Source organism: Nyctibius grandis, chromosome 3, assembly GCF_013368605.1.
Source record: "Nyctibius grandis isolate bNycGra1 chromosome 3, bNycGra1.pri, whole genome shotgun sequence".
Taxonomy (NCBI): domain Eukaryota; kingdom Metazoa; phylum Chordata; class Aves; order Nyctibiiformes; family Nyctibiidae; genus Nyctibius; species Nyctibius grandis.
In genome coordinates, this window is record NC_090660.1 from 75,037,345 (window position 1) to 75,062,072 (window position 24,728).

The following is a 24,728-nucleotide window of genomic DNA, read 5'->3' on the forward strand; positions in this document are numbered from 1 at the left end:
CTGCTTTATTTCAAGACCTGAATTGTGTTCCAGTGTGATGGTTGTGCAATCTCTCTTATCATCTCTGTAAACAGACTGCATTCTCCTTAGAACAGTCTGAGCTGTTGCTCAATATTCAGGGCTGTGATGTACAAACGTGAACGGTAAGATGAAGAGCTGAGAGCAGAACTCATGATTGCTTCTTGGCTCTTAATTGAATGCATTTTTCTTTGTGCTACTCTAGTTAGATCAAGAAGAGGAAGTAACTACAGCTATTGCAGGCATAAGTCATTCAGAACGTGTGTAGATGGAAGGAAAGTCCTGGCTTTTGCAGGTTTTCCAAGCTGACTGCTGACTGCCTCAAGTTAGGAAGCTCCTCGAGCCATGGGTGTATGCTCAATGCAGCCAGCACACATAATTGTCATTGGATCGCATGGCTGAATGCATATGGCACCTGGATGGGAGCTCTGTCCCACAGGAGCATGGATTTTCAGAACAGCAAAATATACCTCTGAATGCAAGGCAGACTTCTTTGAGAGGTAAACGTCTCTGTATAAGACATAGAAATGCCAGAACTTTTTTGCAGAAATATTTTGGGGAAAATGTTATCCTTTGTTAAAGTTGCTTCTTTTTCATTAACCTTTATGAAAACGCCTGCCTCTTTTCACATGAAATAATGATCTGCCTTGAAGCAAAAATGAGGCATGGGAAGCTTCATGCGAAACATTTAAAGCTTAGCAAAATTCTGATGTCTTCAGAGTAACTTAAGAGGAAGTATACTAGATAGTCTTAGTTGTACGTGCCACTATTAGCTTTCCCTGAATTTTAAATGTTGCTGGTTTTTGATTTTGTGGTTAACTTAATTTAGTATAGAAGTATATGCCCTTAATGACGTTCAAGTTCCAGGTTGCTTCAGGTTCCAAGTTCATCTTCATAGATTATCTCTTGTAAAGCCCCATTTTCAGACATTTATGACTAATAATAAAGTTGCCGAGGATAAGAGTTGCTGTATAAAGTTGGCCTGATTTTTCAGGAGAGGTCTCATGCACAGATGTAATATAATTTGGAAACTTTAGTAATTAAACTTTATCCATTCAAAAATACCACAAACCCTCGCCCCCAGCTAATGGCAATACTAAATGAATACAAAGCTGGTGTTAAGCATTATTAAGTAAACATTAGAAATCATTAAATTACAGTGTAATAAACTACCATGAGTTTTCTTCTTGGTGTTGCCAGAGAATCATTAATGGTTGTGAGTTTGTATAAGAAACTTCTCGTTAATTGATGCAGAATCCTTCAGTTCTCACAGAATAAAAAATAATCTCTTTCCAATTGATTTTAGGGGTCCAACATCACAGACACATGCACAGAAATGCTGCGAAGTGGACTACTACTGAAAATTTCAGCAGGAAATATTCAAGAGAGGATATTTTTTCTTTTTGATAACCTTTTGGTCTACTGCAAAAAAAAGCACAGGTAAATGGTTAATCTATACTTTGAAAAAAATAATGTATTTTTCTCACAGTGGAGCTGATCCTCTGTATGCTGTTTCATAAGAATATTTGAACAACACCGAAGGGTTTACTGCAGTTAATTGCAATATAAAAGTCAGCATTTTTAGAGGAGACCTATCATCTAAAGCAGTGTGTATTTAATTCAAAGATTGGTAAAATTTTGTACGAGTGCAGAATTCAAATGGTGAAGTACAGGGAGAAAGAATCTGTTTTGTCAATCTTCCATAACAGGTTATATACGATGACCTCACTCTCTTCTAGGAAGGGTAAACAGACTGAATTTTTAGTTCAAACAAATTAGTATTGTAGTTTATGCTATAAAATTAGTCTCTACAGATTCAAGAGTTTCAGGTCTTGTATTTCTCATCAGGGAAAACAGCCAGAAATCTGTTGCTTGCTGCACTGCAAGGAGCAATTCCTTAGTTCAGCAACAAGCTTCTGCAGTTAACGTTCGGTGCTCTTATGCTTCTGAGAAATAAGGGTTCTCCTATGTACAGGCATCCCTCTTGAAACTGCTTGAGTTTGTCTCTTTGATCCAGAAGCTGTTTTTGAGTAGCCACTGAATACATGTTACTGGATAGATATGTGGTAGATTCCTAGATACATGATAGACCTTGAGCATGCTCTCTAATAGCACTGCCGAATACCATTATCTTTGCCTCTGCACACTTGTGGATAGTGTCAGAGGAAACTCCACCATCGGCCTCAGTGTCCAGTCAAGGAAAATCTCTGCAGCTGCTGAAACTGTTGCTTCATAAATCCAGGTTCTACTGTCATCACCACAGCCATGTCCATTGGATCAGTGCGAGTGCAGTAAGATTTTCCAGCTTTGATAGCCAACTTTCATTCTGTTTTTCCAACTGTCTTTTACTAGTGCCCTGTATTGTCTGTAGCATTCAAGTGAGCATTCAAGTGAAGGATGTCTTCTCTGCACCAGTAATATCCATTTGTTTTGATCAGTGCTCTGGCTTGGCAGTGGTCACATGTTTAAACAATGGATCCTGGCCCAGCTGCTTTTGAAGGCTGTGCATGAGAGGATGGTCAAGTGCAATGTTAATAGCAAAATGTACGCTTGGTGCATCTGGGTGAAGGTAGTTGGCCATGCAGTCCAGCATGTGGGAGCACCCAGCACCATCAGCTTGAGGATGAAAAGACTGATAGGGCAGCCTGATGCCATAATGATTTCCTCCTCCACCATTGTTTTAGCTGGGAAATAGTGGGTGATTATTGTTCTCTTCTTGCTACCTGTTCTTGGTGGGGATGGATGAAAGGGAAGGAGATACGAGGGTTGGATAATAGAGATCAGAACTCCTGTATATGTGTACCACAACATCCATGTGTTGCATAGTCTAGTTATAACCTCAGATGTATATATATGACTACAACCAGCAAAGTAAATGGAAATTTATGCATGAAATGCATGAATCTGAGAACAATTTTTAATGGATGCTTTAAAATTTTATTAGCAACCCTTGTTGTCTACTATTGTATATAGCTTATATATGGTATTTTTCACACGGACTCATCATTCCAAAGTATTATTTTAAATATTTTAAAAATTATTTTTTCCAAATAAGTTTATACTCATATTCATGATGTCATACATAAGAGCAGGTGGCTAGCGAATGGAAGTCTCTTTTCTCTCCTCATGTGCTAATTATAGACTTGCTAGATGCACTGTAGCACCTGTAGAGCTTCTTGCTGAACCAATATGTGGGAAGATTGGACTTACCAGTATGTGGTATGGAAAGTAGAAAGTGGTAGTAGTGAAAAGTAGCCATGGGCTCTATTGATCAAGAATGTCTTATAAGAATCTCTCTAAATTGTAAAGCTGCTGAGCTTGTTCTGCAAGGACTTTATTCAGACTGGACTGGAAATGTTTTTTCTAGAGGGTTATTACTGAGGAAGCTGCTGGCTAACCCTGAGGGAGTTTTAAAAATCATCTTCCCCAGTGAATATTGTTTCCTCATATAGATTACTCTGTTAACAGGGAAGTATTTACATGTGAGAAGATAGGTAATTTATACTTCACTAGCTGTAGGGAATCGGTCCTTTGTTTTAAGTTTCAACTCTTGCTTAGGTTGCAGAACTTTTGGAACAGTTGAGTATCAACCATTTAACAACCTCGTGATTCTAGCTAGTGTTGAATACTGAATTTATTTCAAGGATATCGATCTGCAACTGCTCAGTTTCATTTTTATGTAGACTGATTCTATATAAACTCATGCTCTTTCCAAAATTTCTAATTTTTGCAGTATTTTCTTGTCCGGCAATTACAATTAAATTACTGATTACATAGTATCTTTTCACTTGTCCACCACTAAATTACATATTTTTATAGCCACATTCTAACTAAAATGCACTATTGGATAAAAATCTCAAAACACATGAAAGGTCAATGATATCTTTAGTTTTGAGCAATCATGTCCTACGTGTCATTAGCTCGTACCATGGTGACACCTCTGCAGGCATCAGAATAACTCAATTTAGAACATAGTTCCAGGGTTTATGGTGGAAAATTAATTGATTATATGCCAGCAAAGTATTTCGGGTATTGATTGGCAAGTAGGTAAAGAGTGTTGCTCACAGGAGGTTTGTATTTTGGAAATTTTACAAAAATTGTTGTATTTTTATGGTATGAGATATTTTATGTAATTTTTAAGCATTCTTTTGCTGCAGAGTTGTATAATGTGGATTGCTAAAGCTGGGTTCATAGGTACAAAGGTCATTAGAGTTAATGGATTTACCTCACTTTGGACACAAAAAAACGTGATACTGAACCTTCGTGCTTGCTGCTGTTTTGTTTTTTTTAAAAATATATTATTCAGTTTTTGAATAAGAAACATAGTATAGTAGAGTTACTCATTAGACAGTAATGAGTGAGAGGCAGGTCATTTTCTGAAGATTAGCACCTTTCTGGAGTGAGTGAAGGTCAAAATTCAGATGATCATTAATTCTCAGGAACTGACCTTTGATATACAGTATTAATTATCATGATAGGCCAAAATGGACAAGAAAAATAATCTCTGGCTTATCTAAAGTGGGAAAAGCTACCTAGAACTGTGATTCTCAAAAAGCCTTGTCTTCACTGGGAACAGAGTTATAGCAAAGTTAATGCAAAGTGCTTTGGAATATGTCGCTGTGAAACTTCCTCAAAATTTCAGCAATTCTTAATTATAATTGTTGGTTAACCTTTATCTGAGGAGGAAAAAATGTTTTCATAGTTCTTCCAAGCATAAATTGCATTTATGAGGTTCATGTGTGCAGGTCAAGACTGATATCCAAAGGTGTTATTTCATTTTTTCACTCATGCTACCCTTGTGTTGAATTTCTTGAGTAACATAAAGAGGCTTAAACCAGATAGCAGGAAAGATCCTCCCAATGCAGTATTTTGTCTTTGATGGTAGGCAGTGGCATATAAGTACCAGTGTTGGAACAGGACATTTATGAGACTTTCCTGATAAACTCTCCTATCAACCAGCAATTTGCAACTTACTCTTACCAGAGGCAGCATCTTTGCTTTAACATCAGCCGTGTCCCATTCAGCAATGGTTTCCACAGTTCAATTGCACATGTATAAATGGGTTGTGATTCTTACAGTAGTCTTTAAATGCTACGTGTACAGGAGGTATTGCAGAAACATAGCAAAAGGTGGTGGATGACATGCTCCTCTGTTCTTTCTTTTATCAGGCGACTGAAGAATAGCAAAGCATCTACAGATGGCCATCGTTACCTTTTTCGGGGCAGGATAAACACAGAAGTGATGGAAGTGGAGAATGTAGATGATGGAACAGGTGAGTATATTTGTGTCGCTCATTTACAGAGCAGTCTTTCGCAGTGCTGGAATCAAATGCAGCTTCCTGATTTCTTTGAGAATGGAGGGTGCTCCTTGTACTTAGAAAGAAAGAGTAAGATGCCACTTTAGAAGGACTATCTGCTCATATCAACTCTGCTTCTGTGACACATCATTGCTTTCATGCATTATTAGCTGGGCGGTCATAGATGACTGGTTTACTCTAACATGAAGAGAGTGATAAAATAAGGTGACATTTATTGCTCAACTGAAATCGTATATTTAACTTCACTTTACAGCATTCCAGCAGTCCTAAATAGGTTATCCCTGAGTATGTGATATATTTGTAAAAGCAGATGGAAAAGTTGCCTCTGTTGGAATGAAACCTCAAACACTATAAATGCTGAAATTGTAACATAAGTGTTTAAGAAAAAAGGAAATTTTTTTAATACCTTTAGGAATATAATCCGTAAGATTGCTTGAAATTTTTGTAACATACATTAGAAAAGTGAAAACCCAAAGTATTTCTGCAAATGTCAATTTTTGTTTTAGAAGCTTGAGTTTAACCTTTGAGCTTAACAACTATTATTTCCTTACGGTTAATAAAGAAAACCTGAAACATTTTTGGCTTTTTAATGTAAAACTAAAAAAAAAATATGGGAAACTTGCAGTGGTGTTGCAAATATGTGGGTCTGGAGGAAATGTCTGTGAGTTATGTATTACTTCTTCTGATTTTAAAGTAACGTTAGGTTTGCCCTACATCTGCTATGGATTCCAAGCATTTCTTAATGTAACTTTTTTTCTAAAATTGAGCATTAATGACAAAGATTGTACAGCTTAAGTAAGCTTCATAGAAGTCCTTCATAGAAGTTAAATATTTCTTTAAAATTAAGATTTTTTTTTTTTTTTTCTAATCTTGAATTCCTTGTTTTCAAAATAGTTCGCTCACTTGTTCTACTGGGTAGACTTGGAGAACAGTTTGACTATTGTTCTTAATACAATGAACTAGTTTATTATAGGGCCTTTATGTCTCTCCTCCATCTCTTCTTTTTAAGTCTTTCAACCTTTTGTCATGGGTTGTGTTTTCTAAGTTTTTATTATTTTTTGTGTCCTTTGGAGTTTTGGTTATTTTTTTTTCAGTTTGTTTTGTATCGTTTGTATTATGAGGTGTCCAGAGCTGAAACTTCACTGGTGCCAAACAGAACAGAACAATTACTGTAGTGCTGCATGTGGGATGTCTATTACTAATCGTAGGATTGTTTGGCTTTTGTGAGAGCATTATTTTTCAATTTTTTTGGTTTGTGTTCCAGAATACCAGACCAGAACCTTTTGTGCAGTACTGGTACTTACCTCGTTATATCTTACACTGTGTTAACGTCTGAAGTCCTAATAATTACTTTCTTTTCTGTATTGAATTTTATCTTACTTTTTCCACAATTTATTAAGCATTCAGAATTCATGTCTTGTTCCCCAAAGCTCTTGCAGTGCTTCTTGCCTTAGTTCCGTGGACAAACAATGTTATTACTGAACCATTTAAGCTCTTGATAAAACTATTGAAAAATGCTAAATAAAAGTGTCTTGTGGAGTCACACTTGATTAATTCTCTTTGATTACTAGACATTTTTTGTAAGAACTCCTTGACATCTCTTTGGGGCTATGTCCTTCACCGGGCCCACTGATTTAGTTAGTGGTTTGGGTACACTTATGGGTACACTACAGTGGATTTCATCGAGCCTTGTTGACTTGAATGTAATTTATGCAATATTCTATATCCTGCTGTTTCCCTTTTCTGGCTTGTATTCCTGCCCAATTATTAGCTTTATATGTATGAAATCTCAGTGCTTTGTTTATGCAAAAAAGACAATTGAGTGTTTCAGTCTTGTATGTCATGTATTATTTGACTACCTTTCATTTATTTTTCTTCATTTTCCTTATATATGCTATAGAAATAAAAGACAGTTTTCCTGTTTCCATGATGTCACTTTCTAAGACGGCATCTCTTTACTTACAACTCTTGACGTTACTGTGGCCACAGAGGCTTATACCCACCATCTTCTTTCTGATGAACATTCCAAGAATTCTGTAACTTTTCTTTCACTGGTTCCGATCCCACATATTGCCACACTTTTAGTGTCGGCTTTAGCAAATATTTCTTCTTTCCTCCTTCCATGTCTCTCCTGTGTTTCTCAAATCTGTCACAGCTTTCTTCATTTGCTTGTTGTAGCTATCTAGTCCTTGATCTGTTTCACACAGTCCATTTTCCTTCCTGCCCATTTGTTTTCTTCCTCAATGAATCTTCAAATATAATTTGGCTAAGCACAAATCACCTTCCTCTCCACTACAGATACCAGTAGTCTGATTTCCTCCAGCCGCAGGAAATCTTGCTACCGTCCCCATTTCCTATAGCCTCACACACAGTACTGGAGGCTGTCATGCTTCCTTTCCACTTGCTCTCCTGACCCATATCAAATCTTGTCACTTTTATAGATGCAACATTTCTAAAATCCGTCCTCCTTTCCACACTTCTGGGACATCAGTTAATGGTTCCGTTATTTTGATTTCTAGACTATTCTTACCTGCTTTTTTTTCCATATCCCCAGGTTTCCTGCCTTCTCCATTTCAGTTTGTCCAGTATCCTAAAATAATTTCTTCTTGTAATTACTGCTACTTATCCCTCCTTTCTATGGTTCTCTTTGAAATATGGAAATATCTGTGTTATTTCTGTGGCCTGTGGCACCTTTCTACCCTTTCTTGCCACCCCCTCCCCTTTTTATTTTTTAAAAAACCTGTTTTCATTCCTTGTAGTCAGAAGTGTATTCCCTCTCCTCACACTGGTACTTTTTCTTTCACTCAGATCATGATGCCCTTCTTTAACCTTCCTCTGTCTTGGTTTCTGTACTGTTCTCCTTTGTTGCACCCAGATGTCTTGTTTCTCATCCCCTGTAGTCATCCACGTTTGAACCGTAACCCAGTACAATTCTCCTGTGTTCTTTCTGTCTCTTCTCATTCCCAAGTGTAGTAATCTGGTCGTCTGAGCCTCATTCACATTAGCTTTGCATGTGCTTTTTTTGGTATTGTATTACTGTATTCTCCTTAATCATTTATTACTTATCACTTTCTATAATTCTTAATTTAAAGTGCAAGTTCTGAGTGCAGAATGCTTATATTTTCAAATCTAGGCATGATTTTTTCTCATGTGCTCTTCATGGGTCTATTTATAGACATTAACGACTTGTGTCTAGATGACATTCCCACCGTTTACTGTAGATTTTGGGATCCCCTGCTCACTTAGTATAAGGAACCATAGGGCTTCAGGAAATGGGGTAACTGAGAGTGTTTGCTCTCAGGGTTGATAGATGTAGGAATGTAGGCTTCGTTATTTCTAAGTAGAAGTATAGAAATAGGAAAACAGATTCCCAGTGTGGTCATGCTAATGACATGCCTACAGAAATTAACAAAGCTTTTTTTGAAAAGCAATTTTTCTTTGACAAAATCAGGCCTTGGCTGAGCAGTACAGTTGGTGGAAGCTTTCTTTTTTGTTTCAGCATCATGAAGCACTCTGCCTTTTTTTTTGATTGCACTGATTAAAGTGGAATGCATATTACTTATCAGGGCAGACTATTTGTGTTCTTAAAACAATGCGGCTGCAGAACCACTTGCAAGTATTAGAAAGGTGTATATATTGTGATGGTATAGTTTTTTCTCTATTCAGTTTTTAAAATTCAATTTTGAGAGAAAAGTATATTTCTAAAGGCATTCTCCAGCCATTGAATGAATGCTGTTTAGTTTATGAAGACAAGCACTTGAGACTTAGGAAATACTAGATTTATGGTTGCTTATACTATCTTAGTTCTGTCCTCCGTTCTCTTGAAATGATGTATGAAATAGAAAAAAAATGACATGAAAATAGTAACCAGAGACTGCATTGAAAAGTATAGAGAGGAGGAAGGGAATTGATATTATGTGGCAATTACTTCCTTGGTATTTCTGAGCATCAGTGCTCCTAAGAAGCTCTCGTGGTTTAGCCCCAGCCGACAACTAGGTGCTACCCAGCCACTTGCTCACTCCCCCCTGGTGGGATGGAGGAGAGAATCAGAAGGGTAAAAATGAGAAAACTCGTGGGTTGAGATAAAGACAGTTTAACAAGTAAAGCAAAAGTTGTGCACACCAGCAAAACAGAACAAGGAATTCCTTCACTACTTCCGTCCGGCAGGCAGGTGTTCAGCCACCCCCAGGAAAGCAGGGCTCCATCACACAGAACGGTTACTCGGGAAGACAAACATCATAACTCTGAATGTTCCCCCTTCCTTCCTTCTTCTTCCCCCAGCTCTATATGCTGAGCACGATGTCATGTGGTATGCAATATCTCTTTGGTCAGCTGTGTTCCTTCCCAACTTTTTGTGCACCCTCAGCCTTCTTGCTGGTGGGGTGGTGTGAGAAGCAGAAAAGGCCTTGACTATGTAAGCACTGCTCAGCAATAACAAAAACATCTCTGCGTTATCAACACTGTTTTCAGCACAAATCCAAAACACGGCCCCATACTATCTACTGTGAAGAAAATTATCTGTATCCCAGCCACTTCCCTAAGTCTGAGAAACTTAGAAGTACTTCAATACAGAGGTTTCTATTCGGTCTTTTAAGGGAAGAAACAAATTCTATTGTATATGACTGTAACAAATTGCTTGTTATGCATCTCTCAAAGGTTTGAGTCTTGAATTTTGAACAATACAAATATCATTAGAAGATGATGTCATCTTTCATCACCTTTTCTTGGGAAGTTGGAGGTTTAATGATTTGTTAAGCATGCTTGTTCAGACCTTGCATGGAGCAACTTGAAGTCTCATGCTCTTCTTCCTTCTCTAACTATTATGTCGAGTTTGCAAATCACTCTTTTAGCCTGACTGGCAGCTGTGATTGCCTTGTGGTGAAGAGTGTGCATACATCCCGTGCAGCTGGCCAGGCAGAACAGGCATACCTCCTGGCTGGCCAGCCAGCACGTCTGCAGCCCTTGACCGGATTTTGTCCCATAGCCAGTCCAAAAAAGGTATAAGTTTATATGGAATGATAGTGTAATGCTGAAATGCTCTTCAGGAGACTACCGGCATGGGTGTATTGGGGAGAACAAACTGCTCATGGTAGCCTTGGGGTATTGTAGTCATGAGGAGCGCAGGTAGCAAAAGAGAAAGCAGGGGTGTTGCAGTTAAAGGCAGAGGTCGGAGTCAAGCTGGGCATCACAGGAGTGGGTTACTGTTGCAAAATTGGGTGATAACTATCCATTTTCCTCCACCTGAACTCATTGCCACCTGTATACATTAGGGCAGTCTTAGTACCTAGCTAGGTTATTGGACTTTTCAGAGGATTCAGTGAGTTTGTGGTGGGATGAGATGAATGTGGTCAAACTGCCTGTGCCCTTGGCCCTGGGGTTGCAGAACTTCAGATGCCAAGGAAGCTGCATGTTTAAAATGTCATCTCTACATTGAGATATTCAAGTGGCAGCATGAGCGATTTTTTTCTGAACTAAACTACTAAGTTGACACCAAATTTCTGTCCAGAGTGAAATGGGAGGATCTGAATCCATTTGTGAGTCTGAGCCATCATTTTTTATTTTTTTTGCCACAATTTTAACTGCTATGGTTCACTGCATTAGAGATCATGTTTCCCTACCAAACATAGGTGTTGTGATGATAGAAGTATGGTAACAAAGACCACAGGAAAAATATCACCCTGTAGTTTTATATGTAACTTAACTCAACTCTAACTTAATAAAGAAACAAAAAGGCGCGGCTAGTGCCATATTGCAAGCTTTATAAGTATATGCTTAAATAATACAAAAGGACCTTAACCTTCCTTCCTCCAGTAGCCCTCCTGCCTCTGATCTCAAAAATGCTGCTGTCAGCTGATAGCTTCTGTCTGAGGGTTCTTTCTTTTCCCTGACCTTTGACTCTGATTTTCTGACAGTACATGAATGATCTGATGGCTAGTTTTGCAGAAATAGTGTTTTTAAAGGGACAAAGGTTATTATTCATAGGTTATGTGAATAAAAATATAATAAATAGGTAAGCGGTATAAACATGGTGTTGCAAAAATAAGTTACTTCATTTTTTTCCCCTGTCATAGACTTGCTTGCACTTTCTTATACGCTTTGAGTACCAGAAAGTTTTGTTGGTTTAGAAATTAGCCATCAGTTTCATGATTTTCTAGCAGTTCCTGCCATTTCCCAGTCCAGTGTACAAAGCTTGGCTGCTTTCTATCTAATTAAAATGCAGAGTTATTGAAAGGATACAAGCATGTCAGCTGAGATTTATGATAAATCTTAGCAAGCATTTCAGCAAGGGTTTCAGTTTTGGAAAGTCCCGTCACATTATACAAAATAGGACTGAATTATGAAAAAGTGTATACAAAATAAAAAGCTCTGTAGTAATTATAGTAGTTTAGAGCTGGCCCTAGGACTTTCTTGCCTCTTAATGAAAGTTCATGGTGAGAGAATGTTGACCTTTGATTTTTTAATATTTTGTGCAGTGGTTGCTGGTTCTCGTTTTAATCTGTATTTTATGCAAAAACTTATATTTGACTTATATTTATTATCGTGGCTTATGGCTCACAAATTTTCCCCCCTGAAATGCACATAATCCTAGCAAAGGATATTCAAGGCTGTTAGTTTTGGAGAGAAAGTCTGTTTAGCTAACTTCTGAATACGATTTATGGCCTAGCATGTTATAATCAAATGTTATGTAAGTAAAGACAGAGTACTGAGCAGTAAATTGTCTGCTTTTTGTAGCATAGCGGTTTACATGTTAAGAGTCAAAAGTTCCAGGTATCTAAGATCAGCAGCTGTTACCTCTCTCCCATAACATGCCCACTGAACACAGGGTTGTTAGGAATATATTTAAAAATACATGCATTTGGTTAGTGCATTTTTTTGAAGTCATAGTAAATCTTGTATTATGTTTCATTTTGTGTAAACAAGTAAGTGTATATGTATTTCTTGATTCAGGTAACCAGTAGAGATACATCAAATACATATGATTTGCTTACTCTTCAAACTGAAATTGTATTGTTCTCCCTGTATATTTAGTCCTTTTTAAAATTTAATAGTAAATCATTCAATCAGCACAGCAGCTCTGAGTAATTTAAAGGGCAAAACTACAATGCTGCTTTTTAAGGAATTATTTATTACGGTTTAACACAAACAAAAGTACTGCAAGTACTGTTATCTGTTCTTTTAATAGGACTCTGCCTGTTTAAGTGTTGAGTTTATACCTTCTTCCATATGCTAGGCAATTCCCTGTTACATTTTAAAGAGGACATTATTTACTAAAAGTACAGCTCATTAACTTTTATAACATAGTTCATAGGCGGCACAGATAACTTTAAATTCGTTTTTATTCTTCTGCATTTCCTGAGCTTTATCTATAATGATAAGAGTTCTTAATAATTATGACAACTATTGCTTTTTTAAGAGGTGTTGCTCTTTAAGCCATTTTATCTATTGCCAGCTGACTATCACAGCAGCGGCCACACTGTTATTAATGGCTGGAAGATCCACAACACAGCAAAGAACAAATGGTTTGTATGCATGGCAAAAACCCCCGAAGAGAAGCAAGAATGGCTGGAAGCTATTTTGAAAGAGCGAGAGAGAAGAAAAGGTAGGTTAATAAACTCCTTGTGTTGCTTTGCCAGAAAGCCATACTGTTTTTTTTTTTTTATGTTGAGATATAAAGCAAAACCAGCTGCTAGGCAAACTTTTGGTGTCAGGTTCAGCTGAAGGTTTATGAATACCACCTTGGAAAAAATAAATCAAACTTATACTGGGAATGGCATAATGGCTTGAATCATATATGCTGGCAGTGAAAGCTGTTTTGGAAACGAGCTCATGATTTAATCTATGATTTTACAGCTTATCTTCAACCAGTATAAATTGTAATAATTTCATTGAGGCCTGTGTACTATTATGGTTTGTGGTATATGAGGCTCTGTCGTAAATACCTTGTGGGATTTATATGCATTGATTCTCTTTTGTGGCTGGACATTTGAGCCACTGACATGAGCAGGTTTTCTATGTTGGATCTTCATGCAGGTGATACAACATGAAATGGTACAGAATATACCCGCAACCTCATCTTTGATGTATTCTCCCATACCCAAGAAAGACAGGCATCACCGTTGGCAAACAACTATCTTTTTGAATAACTGAATTAAGGTGGAAGAATACTTGGATGAAACATAATCCCAATCTCAAATGTGACCACAAATAACCCCATGTATTCAAGGTGAACCCAGCACAAAGCAGAACCAGGGAAAGATGACGCATCATCATCTTCTGGAGCTAATTTCATTTGCAAGCTAAAATACTTAATCAGTAATGATGTTTGGAGACTTGGTATTGGGAGAAAATATGACCTTATAGTTAGATCTGGGTTTCTTTTCCTGGTCTGCATAGATTTCCTGTGGCCTGTTATAGTAGCCATTGTTTTGTGCCTCCGTTATAAATGGAGACTAACAATACTTTATTTGGTCTTTTAAAGTTGAATACTGGATGTTTGTAGAACATCTGCTGTAGGACCAGAGTTTCAACTAGGGTGTCTGAGCATTGCCTAGTTAATAGTGCCAACAGGAATTAATAGTAGAAAAGCTAAAAAGATGCCTTGGAGGTCTAAAACCTCGACACTTTAAAGTAACAAATGAAAAAGCAATGTGTTAGAGATGGTGTCAAATACAACAAAAACCAGATTTGTCTGCTTCTGTATAGGGCCTTGTCTGAAACTGGCTAAAAAGATTTTTAACAAATCCCACTCCACTGTTAAGTTTCTTGGCTTCCTTAGACTCTTGATACCTTTAGGTAAGAAATAGAAAGAGTAAGTGGGAGTATTTTATGTTGATGTATTCTTACTATTTCACACTACACTACTGAGCAGCTGGTAGTAAAGGTGTGTTTGAGCTAAACCTTGCCAAAAATGAGGTCTGAGCTAGCCTTCCCAAAGTCAAGCCATGACCTAGGATTTTAGCATCCTGTGACTTGGGGAATTGTTCAAATCCTGGTGTTTGCAGTGGGTTTTCCATCAAGGAGACAACCACAAAAGAAAGAGGAAGAGGACAGAGCAGGAGAGGATTTGGTACACACTTGGACTCAGTTTGCAACACAGAATCTTCAAAAGTATTTATTGAATATCTGTTAGTCTATCAACTTATAAATTTCTCCATCTTCTCCAGCACAGTGATTTTTTTCAAAATCATAGAATCATAGAATGGTTTGGGTTGGAAGGGACCTTAAAGATCATCTAGTTCCAACCTCCCTGCCACGGGAAGGGACACCTTTCCACTAGACCAGGTTGCTCAAAGCCCCATCCAACCTGGCCTTAAACACTGCTGGGGGGGGGCGTCCACAACTTCTCTGGGCAACCTGTTTCAGTGTCTCATTATCCTCACAGTAAAGAATTTCTTTCTAATATCTAGTCTAAATCTGTCCTCTTTCAATTTAAAACTGTTCCCCCTCGTCCTATCACTACATGCCCTCGTAAAAAGTCCCTCTCCCGCTTTCCTATAGGCCCCCTTCAGGTACTGGAAGGCCGCTATAAGGTCTCCCCGGAGCCCTCTCTTCTCCAGACTGAAGAGCCCCAACTCTCTCAGCCTGTCTTCATAGGAGAGGTGCTCCAGCCCTCTGATCATCTTCGTGGCCCTCTTCTGGATTTGAAAATGTCTGTATAAAGACTTCTTGCAAAGCAGGATGCATCAACTTAATTGCAGGCAGGTTGCCAAATGACTCAGGAACCAAACAGCTATCTTTTTAGAATTCAAATACTGTACCTAATGTAGCTATAAACACTTTCCTATTCACTGTGAACATAAAGATGCTTTAATTGTATGTTTACTTAATAAGACATGGAGCATGTTCATGTATGTATATATAGGCAATTACACTGAAGTCTAAGTGACTGCACATGTGAGAACAGTGGTTTATCTCCTTTGCAAGTCTAAGACCAACTAAATCAAGTGAACACACTTGCCAGATCTCTTGGGCTGGGATTGAGGCTCATGTGAGTGACTCCCTCCTTGTCATGCTGTGTGTGCCCATGCATTTATTTGGAACGGTGCTGTAGACCTCGCATCTTGCACAGAATGGCAGACTGCAGTGATCTGCAGACTGGGTAAATATAGCTTGTGGAGCAGGAATGAGGCATGGAAATACAGCTTGAGTGTGCCATGTCGCTGGGACTTGCTGGGCTGTTCTTGTTGGGAGACTCAGAGATTCAGTGTACTTCAGGAAACTCAACCTGTACTTTTATTTGGAATCCATATAGCAAAAGCTGAGGAAAAGGGAGAGAATGTCCTGAATGAAGTACTTTAGCAGAGATTTCAGCAGTTGTAATTGAATTATCAACTAGGACCACTTTATAGATTGCTTTTTCTTGGAAGTTGGAAACTTTTTGCTAGGAAGTTTTTCTCAGTTTTGAGGCTTTCCTGTAACCACCTGAGGCATTCAGCAAATCAGAAATTTATTTAAAAGGTGATCATCTTTAAGGATGATGATGATGCTGTGATGACCTCATTCAAACAGTAAATACAAATGAAAACATCCAACATCCTATAAGCTCCAAAAGTAGTATTTTGGTTATGCTTTCTTTTCCTGGGAATAAATCAGGTTTTATCTGTTTGTGTGGCATCACCACTATCTGGTTCGTGGATAATGCGAGACACTGCTCTGTGTTTCCAATACTGTTGTTAGCTTTTTCTCACAACAGGTGCATTTTTTTCTGGCTATTTTTTCAGAATTAAAGAAGTGGCAGACTATTACTTAGATTTAATATGTACAGTTATAGTCTAAAAAGGTGAAAATCCGAACAGAAGCTGAGAACACATACATAAGACATTCCAGAAATGTGTGGTTTGTCCAGAATTAGTAATGGCTTGTGGAGAAAGCACGTGGGATATGAAGGTCTGTGGTATTCCTTGGAAGCACAATCTTCTGTGAGTGGCCAGTAGGATGCATAATTCAACAAAAACTGTTTTTGATCATCTGTTACTCAGAGAACATAATGATTTTCTCAAGAAGAAAAACAGGAAAATATAAACCAGTAAGAAATATTGAACTAAAACCCTTGATAGTTTTTGGTTCTCGAGAAAATTCAGAAGCAAATAAAAATTAAGTTATATAAATGCTTTTGTGGAAAAGGGGTGAATTAATCTTACATGAAACTAACAAATATATAACAGGTAACTAGTTACTGTTCATTGGAAACTTTAAAAAGTTTCCTTTATGTGAAAACGTTTTTGTTATCACATGGTAAGAGCAAAACCAAAGCCCTTTTCTTTTAAACTTGTGAAGACATGACTACTCCCTTGCAAAAGGTCATATACTGAAGTCTGAAAATCACAGCATTAGTATTTATTACTGTAGTATCAATGGTGATGTTGGTATAGGTATATATACATTTTCAGTAACAGTTTAACTTCACTATGAGGAAATTATAGATAAAATTTGATTATGCTTATGAATATTAGCTGTTTATAGATGAATCTCTATTCTGAGGAAAATAATGGAAAACAATTCCTTTACTATTTTTTGTATGTAGAATATTGGTATTACTTCTCCATTTTGGGAAAGATACTGAAATATAATGGCAATATAATTTCATAAAATTTTCATTCATTTTTGGCAGGTTTAAAATTGGGCATGGAACAGGACACTTGGGTGATGATCTCTGAGCAAGGAGAAAGACTGTACAAAATGATGTGCAAACAAGGGAATCTCATTAAAGACAGGAAAAGGAAATTAACCACTTTCCCCAAATGCTTTCTTGGAAGGTATTATATGTATTTTATAGAGTAAATTTTAACCAGTTAAAAACACATTTTAAGTTGTCTTTGTGATTCTGTGGAAACCATGCTTTATTTGTAATATCTGTTAGGCCTATTTGCTTCCCAGAATTTAGCCAAAATGGGAATTGGTCTGCCTGAAATTTATGGGTGTATACTCGTATTCCAAAGTAGCTTTTTAAAGGGACAAGGCTGCAAAGGCATGTTGAAAATATGAAAATGCATTAAATAAAATAGTTTCTTTAAAGAAGTAATTCCCAGCTTGCTTAATGCATTTTGTATCTGAAATACCTAGTTTAGAGTATCAGATTTGCTTTATGCCACTTAAAAAATCTGTCTCTAAAACTGTTTCCATCCTCCTCTTGCCTGAGTCTCAGGTACAGAGTTATACAATGCAGTTTACATGTTTAAAAGTCTACCCCTATTGTCAGGAGGATCTTTAGAATGTCATATTGTACCTATGGCTTAAGAAGACTGAATGCAAGAGGAAGAGAAAACAATAGGTACCCTAAAAATATGTATATGACAAAAAAATTAGTTTTGGGGTTAGAGGGATTATCACTTATTTCATTTTGACCGTAAGACAGTTAAGTATGGTAAGTATTTTTATAAAGTACAATGACTGTTTTCCACAAACACATTATGGTGACAATACTCACCGCTGGGTTCAAAAGTGGGAATGAAACTTGGGAGATTTTCATGTGCTGTCTCACATAGCTGGTGAGAATTGAAACCCAACAGTGAAGTTGTTGGAAGCAGGGAAAGAATACACTCATGGTGAGAAGCTATGTGTGAAACATTTAAACCTACCATCAAATGGCTGCTTTTCTATGCTATCTTTGAAGCGGACACTTCTGAAGTACACTTTTGCTTGTGCCTGGGTCACCAGTTAAAACCCATGAATGTGAATGTTGCGCTGCCTCACTACACTGTTCTTTTGCTTTGTAACACACATCTTATGTGCTATAAATGTGATGTCTCAGAATTGCATCAGGTTTATTGTGAAATAAGCCAGGTATTTCCTGCACATGCATTATATACTTCGTGTATATGCTGAGGATGTCCATGTGTCTGACATGTCTCAGAAGTAACAGGCCTACTGTTCTATCATACCGCGATTGTGTTCTGCCTTCACGGCATATCTACCATGTGGGAGGTATGCCTGGTGTTGCCTTATATTTGACAGTCTGGTCACGTGTGAGTATTCTACCTTAGGAAATCCCCAAACCCATGGAAATAGAATAGAATAGAGTAGTTCAGTTGGAAGGTACCTACAACGATCATCTCTTCCAACTGCCTGACCAATTCAGGGCTGACCAAAAGTTAAAGCATGTTGTTAAGGGCATTGTCCAAATGCCTCTTAAACACGGGCAGGCTTGGGGCATCAACCACCTCCCTAGGAAGCCTGTTACAGTGTTTGACCACCCTCTCAGTAAATAAATGCTTCCTAATGTCCAGTCTAAACCTCCTCTGGCACAGCTTTGAACCATTCCCACATGTCCTATCACTGGATCCCAGGAAGAAAAGATCAGCACCTCCCTCTCCGCTTTCCCTCCTCAGGAAGCTGTAGAGAGCAATGAGGTTGCCCCTCAGCCTCCTTTTCCCCAAACTAGACAAGCCCAAAGTCCTCAGCTGCTCCTCATAGGATATTCCTTCCAGCCCTTTCACCAGCTTTGTTGCCATACTCTGGATGCATTCAAGGACCTTCACATCCTTCTTAACTTGTGGGGCTCAGAACTGCACACAGTATTCAAGGTGAGGCTGCACCAACGCTGAGTACAGCGGGATAGTCACCTCTTTTGACCAGCTGATTATACTGTGTTTGATGCACCAGAGGATGCAGTTTGCCCTCTGGGCTACCAGGGCACACTGCTGACTCACATTGAGCCTCCTGTCGACCAGCACCCCCAGATCCCTTTCTGCAGGGCTGCTCTCCAGCCACTCCTTTCCCAGTTTATACTTGTGCCTGGTATTACTCCATTCCAGGTGCACGATCTGGCATTTGGACTTGTTAAATTTCATGCCGTTAATGATTACCCAGTGCTCCAATCTGCCTAGATCCCTCTTCTTGCCCCTCAAGAGAGTCATCAGCACCTCCCAGTTTGGTATCATCAGCAAACTTGCTAATGGTGCACCACGTGCAAAGGTAAAACTGAACAGAAAAGACATCTCAAGAGAAACGGTATGTATTTATGTTGGAATAGTAAAAAAGTTGAAATTAGTGTTTTTTTAAAAGGTGTTACAGCATTCTGAAGCTGATTAGGCTTAAGAATCACTTACTAGGCTCGTAAGAAACACTAGTAACTGATAGTGAAATGTAGTAGATGTGGTGGTATGACATTTAAAGTTTGTTTTTTTTGTATCTGTTTTTAATTCAGTGAATTTGTGTCCTGGTTGTTGGAAATTGGAGAGATACACAAATCTGAAGAAGGTGTTCATCTTGGCCAAGCTTTGTTAGAGAATGGCATTATCCATCATGGTAAATATAATTAGTTTTAACTTGTTTTCAAGGTAATTGTTGTAATTAGAGTGAACTAAATTTTGTTTGACAAAAGAGATGGTCTTGTTACACAAGACAGCTTGTTGAATCTGCATTGTTATCTTTGCAGGGACCTCATGGGGCCATTGTCCATGCTTAGCAGCTTTACTGGGAGAGGCTCCACTGATTTAATCAGATTACATCTAAGCTGTTGGGATCACAACGTTGCAAACAGGGACCTAGAGAAACATTGCTATTCTCTTGTAAGCAAAAATAAATTCTGGGGGAACAGAGAACAGTAGACTGCTTCTAAGGATTTGAACGTTTTATTAAGGCCACGCTTTTTAGGGATACATGTTCAACTAAGAATTGCAGATGAGAATGAGTCATAGTTGGCTATTGATAGATGTGCCTGCTCACCTGTGAGGTATTACAAGTGGAGCTGGTGAAATCCAACCTACAACTCAACCATTTAATCTTTTGAATTTTAAGGCCTTATTTTCACTACATTGTATAGTTACTAAAGGTGATATTTTTATGCTGAAACTTTCAGTCAGCTATCTGCATTTGGCTCACTCCGTAGAGAAGTATCACTGAAATGATTCAATTTTTGAGCCAATAAGAAGGTTTGATTTCTGGAGGTAATTTGCATTGGCAACATTTTTCTTTTACCAGAGCAGGTCCTCATCTCTGTCCCTTTTACAAGGTATAGTCCAACAGGACCATATAAGCGAACTGGAGAAACTTCTGTTTTTGAAGGCATTCATTGGCTTACAGTAGCTACAGTCACTTAAGAAAAGAAAAACTGTGAAACAGTTGTGAAGTTAGCTACTGTTCCAGCATAGATCCAGGGTGTAAATTTAGGTAGAATCATTGGTAATATACATTTTAATACTTACATACTTCAGCCAGCAATGGATTTAGTACGTTCTTTGCCATGATGTTTTCAGTGTCTTTGGAAAGAAAGCGGGAGTAACAGAGTGCCGCTTAGCTGTGTGCATTTTAAACATACGAAGAGTAGGAGGAAGAACATTAAGGTTATTCATCAGTAGTCATGTAGTCTTTAATTCTTTAATGTCAGTCTACATGATTTTCCTCTACCATCATTCAAATGTCAGATGCTATTATGTTTACTACACACACAGAATTGTTTTCAATGGAATGATTCTGTTGCTAAAGATTCTTCTTCTGATCTTGTAATTTATATCCCAAATACACTCATAGATTTCTCAATACAGAGTTAAATGAATATTGTGTGATTTCATGAGATAAAAGGGTAATTATTTTAGAGCATAGAAATGTGAGCCAGACATGCTACTTTGAATAGTGGATCCAGCTGTGGTTTAGTGAAAATAGAATTCTTAAAATAAAGTTGAATGAACCATCTGTTTTCACAGAGGGAGCAAGGGAGAAAGAAAGTTTGGCTGTTACTCACATTGCGAATGTTGTAGAGGGCTTTGTTAGACTTTGCATATTCACAGTGCTGGGCATTATTTTCACTGTGCTGGGCTTCATTCTAGCAATGCCAGACTCATGTTGTGATGGGCATTGCTTTACTTCCTGTTGTGTGAACTCTTGCAAGTAGAAAAGTTATGGTTTTCCCTTGTTTGTTTTTTTCTTTCTCTCCAATTTTGCAAAAGGGAAAAATCTATTTGTATATTGCTATTTTAAATCCAGCTGGTGGCATTCTCTTAAGGCATGAAATGACTTACATCAGCCAATGGGCTGAGGTACTTTGTCCAGTCACTTGCTGCTGATGATTAGAGATGGAAGCTTCCTCTCAAGGCAGTAATGAGCTTTATAGTTAGAAAAATAATCTGAATATCAGACAGTTTTAAAATTAATAGATATTTATGTGACTGTGCAGTTTCCTGGAATGATATGCTGATCTGAGTCAAAATTACCCTGTCAAAAAAAAGTAAAGACCAGTTTAAACCTGGATCTGTTCCCTTTTCATAGTGTATGCCATATGAATATCTATCCCAACACAAAGTATAGGTAGGTTGTTGGGAGTGACATACAAAACAACTTGGGGTTCCTTATTTTAGTGGTAATGCAGCATTTTATCAGTTTTAAGTGTTTGAAACTATGGCCTTGCAAATGTATTGCTGATTGTAGTTAAAAGGAAAGCTAAACAGTAAGCTAAATGTTTTCATATTTTTTTTAACGTTTCCATGTTAGTACAGTGGCTGATAGATCATCTGTCCTTCCTCTTGAGTAGAACAAGCCAAATCACACCTATATCCTAGAAAGAAGCACACCCCCCCCCAAGCAAATAGTGATTTACAGCTTTCCGCACAGTATTCCCTGGATATATATGGTATTTTACACAATACTGTAGTCGGAAGCATCCTTGTCTGGTTTCCTTGCTTTCCAGAGCTCAGGATGTGCCAGCTCTGTGGACCTGCTCCCTTAGTTTCTGGTGCACTGTGTGTAAGTAGGGGCTGCAAAGACAGAGCAGTGCTTGTGTTCCTCAGAGGGCAGAGCCTGCGCTGTTCGTCATGGGCATGCAAGGATGGAAAGGTGCTTTGTAGTCCTGGCTCCATCCATGCGCATCTCTGTAACAGCAAGGAAAAATTTGGCCTTAAGCAACACTGTCCTGGTGGTGTTTTTTTCTATTTTCTGTAGCTGATGTTTTTAAAAACTCTCAATGTATTTTGGTCTAGCGTAATATATTTTTTTTTTCCAACATTAGGAAATTACTTTTAATTACAGAACTAGAAGGTATCTTTTTTTCTGGGTTAAATGGTCACAATTGATTAAAATTCCTTTAGATAGTTATACTAGGCATTGTATGTGAAAATTTTGTAGTCTATATTTGATGTATTGAGAAGCAATGATACATAGAAGAGCTGAGGGGTTATTTTGGATAATCACCTTAGCGTGAACCATCAGTTCAGGGCAATTGGAATAGTGTCTTGGGCTTTACTATTGGTAGATATATCAAATACAGGTATAGAAGTTATTTTGCTCTTGCACATGACACTGGTGAAACCACTTAAAATATGAAGTCCAGTTTTTATGTCCATGTATCAAATGATGTGTGGAGGTACTGAAGAGCTTGAAGGGGCATGAAAAACAATGCGAACAGAAGGCACCTTACTGTACAAAGTTTATGGTGCCTTATTAAATTTTTTGAAGAGAGCAAGGGATGATGGTTTAATCACTTGGTATAGGAAGGCGTGCACAGAAGAATTACCTAACACTGTCAGCTCTGTTACTCTGATTAATGAAGACATTACAGTAGTCTCCTTTATCAGTTGATGACATGCAAATTTAGTTTCAAAATTAAAGCTTACATCTGCAAGCAAAACAGTAATTAAAACAAGACAGTTTTCCTAGGTTATGCCTAGTGCTGTCCTCAGCCATCAAATGAATCAGCTGTTTTTCAGAACGACTTGCTGTAGTACCGTTTCCAGAAGGAGGTTTGTAACTCATTATGTGACTGTTCTGACAAAACACGTGAAGTTGTGAGGTTGTTGTTGGAATCTTGTGAAACTCTGGAAATTCATGTTAAGATCCTCTTTCATGGGTCTTTGGAGAAATGGATTATCAACACCTTCATAATGATTGCAAGTCTCTTGCACTGAAGACCTTCAGCTGGCTGTGTATAGAGGAAGATGATCCATTTCCCTTCTCTCCCCAGTGCAAGACTGGTCAGATGTGTTGTAGAGGGTTTGTACCTTTGTTGACTGACCTGAGATTGGCCTCAGCAAGAATTAGAACAGAGAAACATGTGGAACAGTAGTAGGAATAGTTGCAAAGAAACTTTATTTGCCTATTTGGTCAATAAGCTTTGCAAAAAGCGCTGAAGGCTAGAACAAATTCGAGTGCCTAATTTTTCAGGCTATTCTCTGTCTGTTTGTCTTTCTTATTTTTTGCCCTGTGACTTGAAATTGTTGAGCTTCTTCTAGACTACTTAAATGTTGTGAGAAATATTGTCACCAGTGACATAAAGGAACTTAGGGCAGATGATCTAATTGGGCTTCCTGCCCTCCCTGTCTGAAATCAACCTATTGCTGTGTAATGGACTGTTATTAGAGGAAATGATGCTGGCCCTCTTCTCTCTTGTTGATTTCTTCATAAAGTCACCTAACAATACATGACTTTTTTTTTTTAAATTTAGTTACAGATAAGCACCAATTCAAACCTGAACACATGCTGTACAGATTCCGATACGATGATGGAACATACTACCCCAGAAATGAGATGCAGGATGTGATCTCTAAGGTACGGAATAGAATAGTTGCTATTATTAGGAAGAACACATCAGAAATGGAGGTTCTGTTTGAAAAATAATGTAAAATACTATGTTAGGATAAATATCCTCTCACACTTGCCTGTCTCTGTATTTATGTGAATCAAATTCAGTTTTTCATTTGGAAGGGAAGATTTTGGCTTGTTGTTACACATTTTAAATACAAAATCAAAGTTTGTTATTTTTTTAATTATTTTTGTTATTTAATGGTTTCATATGCAGGATGCATTGCCTGTGTTTCTGGGTGATTCTGAAGCTGGCATTTCTGTCTCTTGTATTTGTTAGTCTATTTTAATAGATATGAAGCTATATGTAGAAAATTGGTTTTAATTTTCTCTTTAATCTGAATGTCTTAGTGCCTTAACAAGGCAGTAAATCTGCAGTCATGTAGATGTTTAAACACAGATAGGTCGTGCTATCCATCTACACTACTGAGCATAACAAAATGATTGAAAAAAGTTGCCTTTAAACTCATTAATATTCAAACTTTTCATGATTTTGAGGCCGTAGAAAATGTCAGCATTTGGGAATGATATTACAGTGTCATTCACTTTTTTGCTGACTTTTGTTAATGTAAGGTATATCTAGAAATAACTTTAATACTGAACTACCAGGCACAGCAAAGTAGGATGGAATCTAATTTGACACAACTTTTAATTGTTGTACATGGTTCTTGTGTGTTATAAACATAATTGTTTTTTGATAATCTGCTAAGGAATACTAACGTGATTTCTTTTTTAAAATAACATTTTCTGATGGTAGTTTCTTAAACTCCTCCAAATGTTTTATATTTTGTTTTTAACTGAAAACGTTTCCGATCTTTGAATCTTTTTGCATTTTTTTAAAGTTTATTGGTTAGTTATAATTTCAATTCATAAGTGAAGTATC

The 24,728-nt window shown here is 37.7% G+C and overlaps 1 protein-coding gene across 2 annotated transcripts in view; it reads left to right on the plus strand.

The window, feature by feature from the left end:
* Positions 1-24,728, plus strand: part of PREX2 (phosphatidylinositol-3,4,5-trisphosphate dependent Rac exchange factor 2) — a 199,009-nt gene that overhangs the window by 63,364 nt on the left and 110,917 nt on the right. For both annotated transcript variants that reach the window (XM_068396145.1, XM_068396146.1), the window contains exons 8-13: positions 1,325-1,458; positions 5,187-5,290; positions 12,786-12,935; positions 16,947-17,091; positions 19,482-19,582; positions 23,709-23,812. In XM_068396145.1, coding sequence (XP_068252246.1) covers positions 1,325-1,458; positions 5,187-5,290; positions 12,786-12,935; positions 16,947-17,091; positions 19,482-19,582; positions 23,709-23,812 — 738 coding nt within the window. The remainder of the gene's footprint in view (positions 1-1,324; positions 1,459-5,186; positions 5,291-12,785; positions 12,936-16,946; positions 17,092-19,481; positions 19,583-23,708; positions 23,813-24,728) is intronic.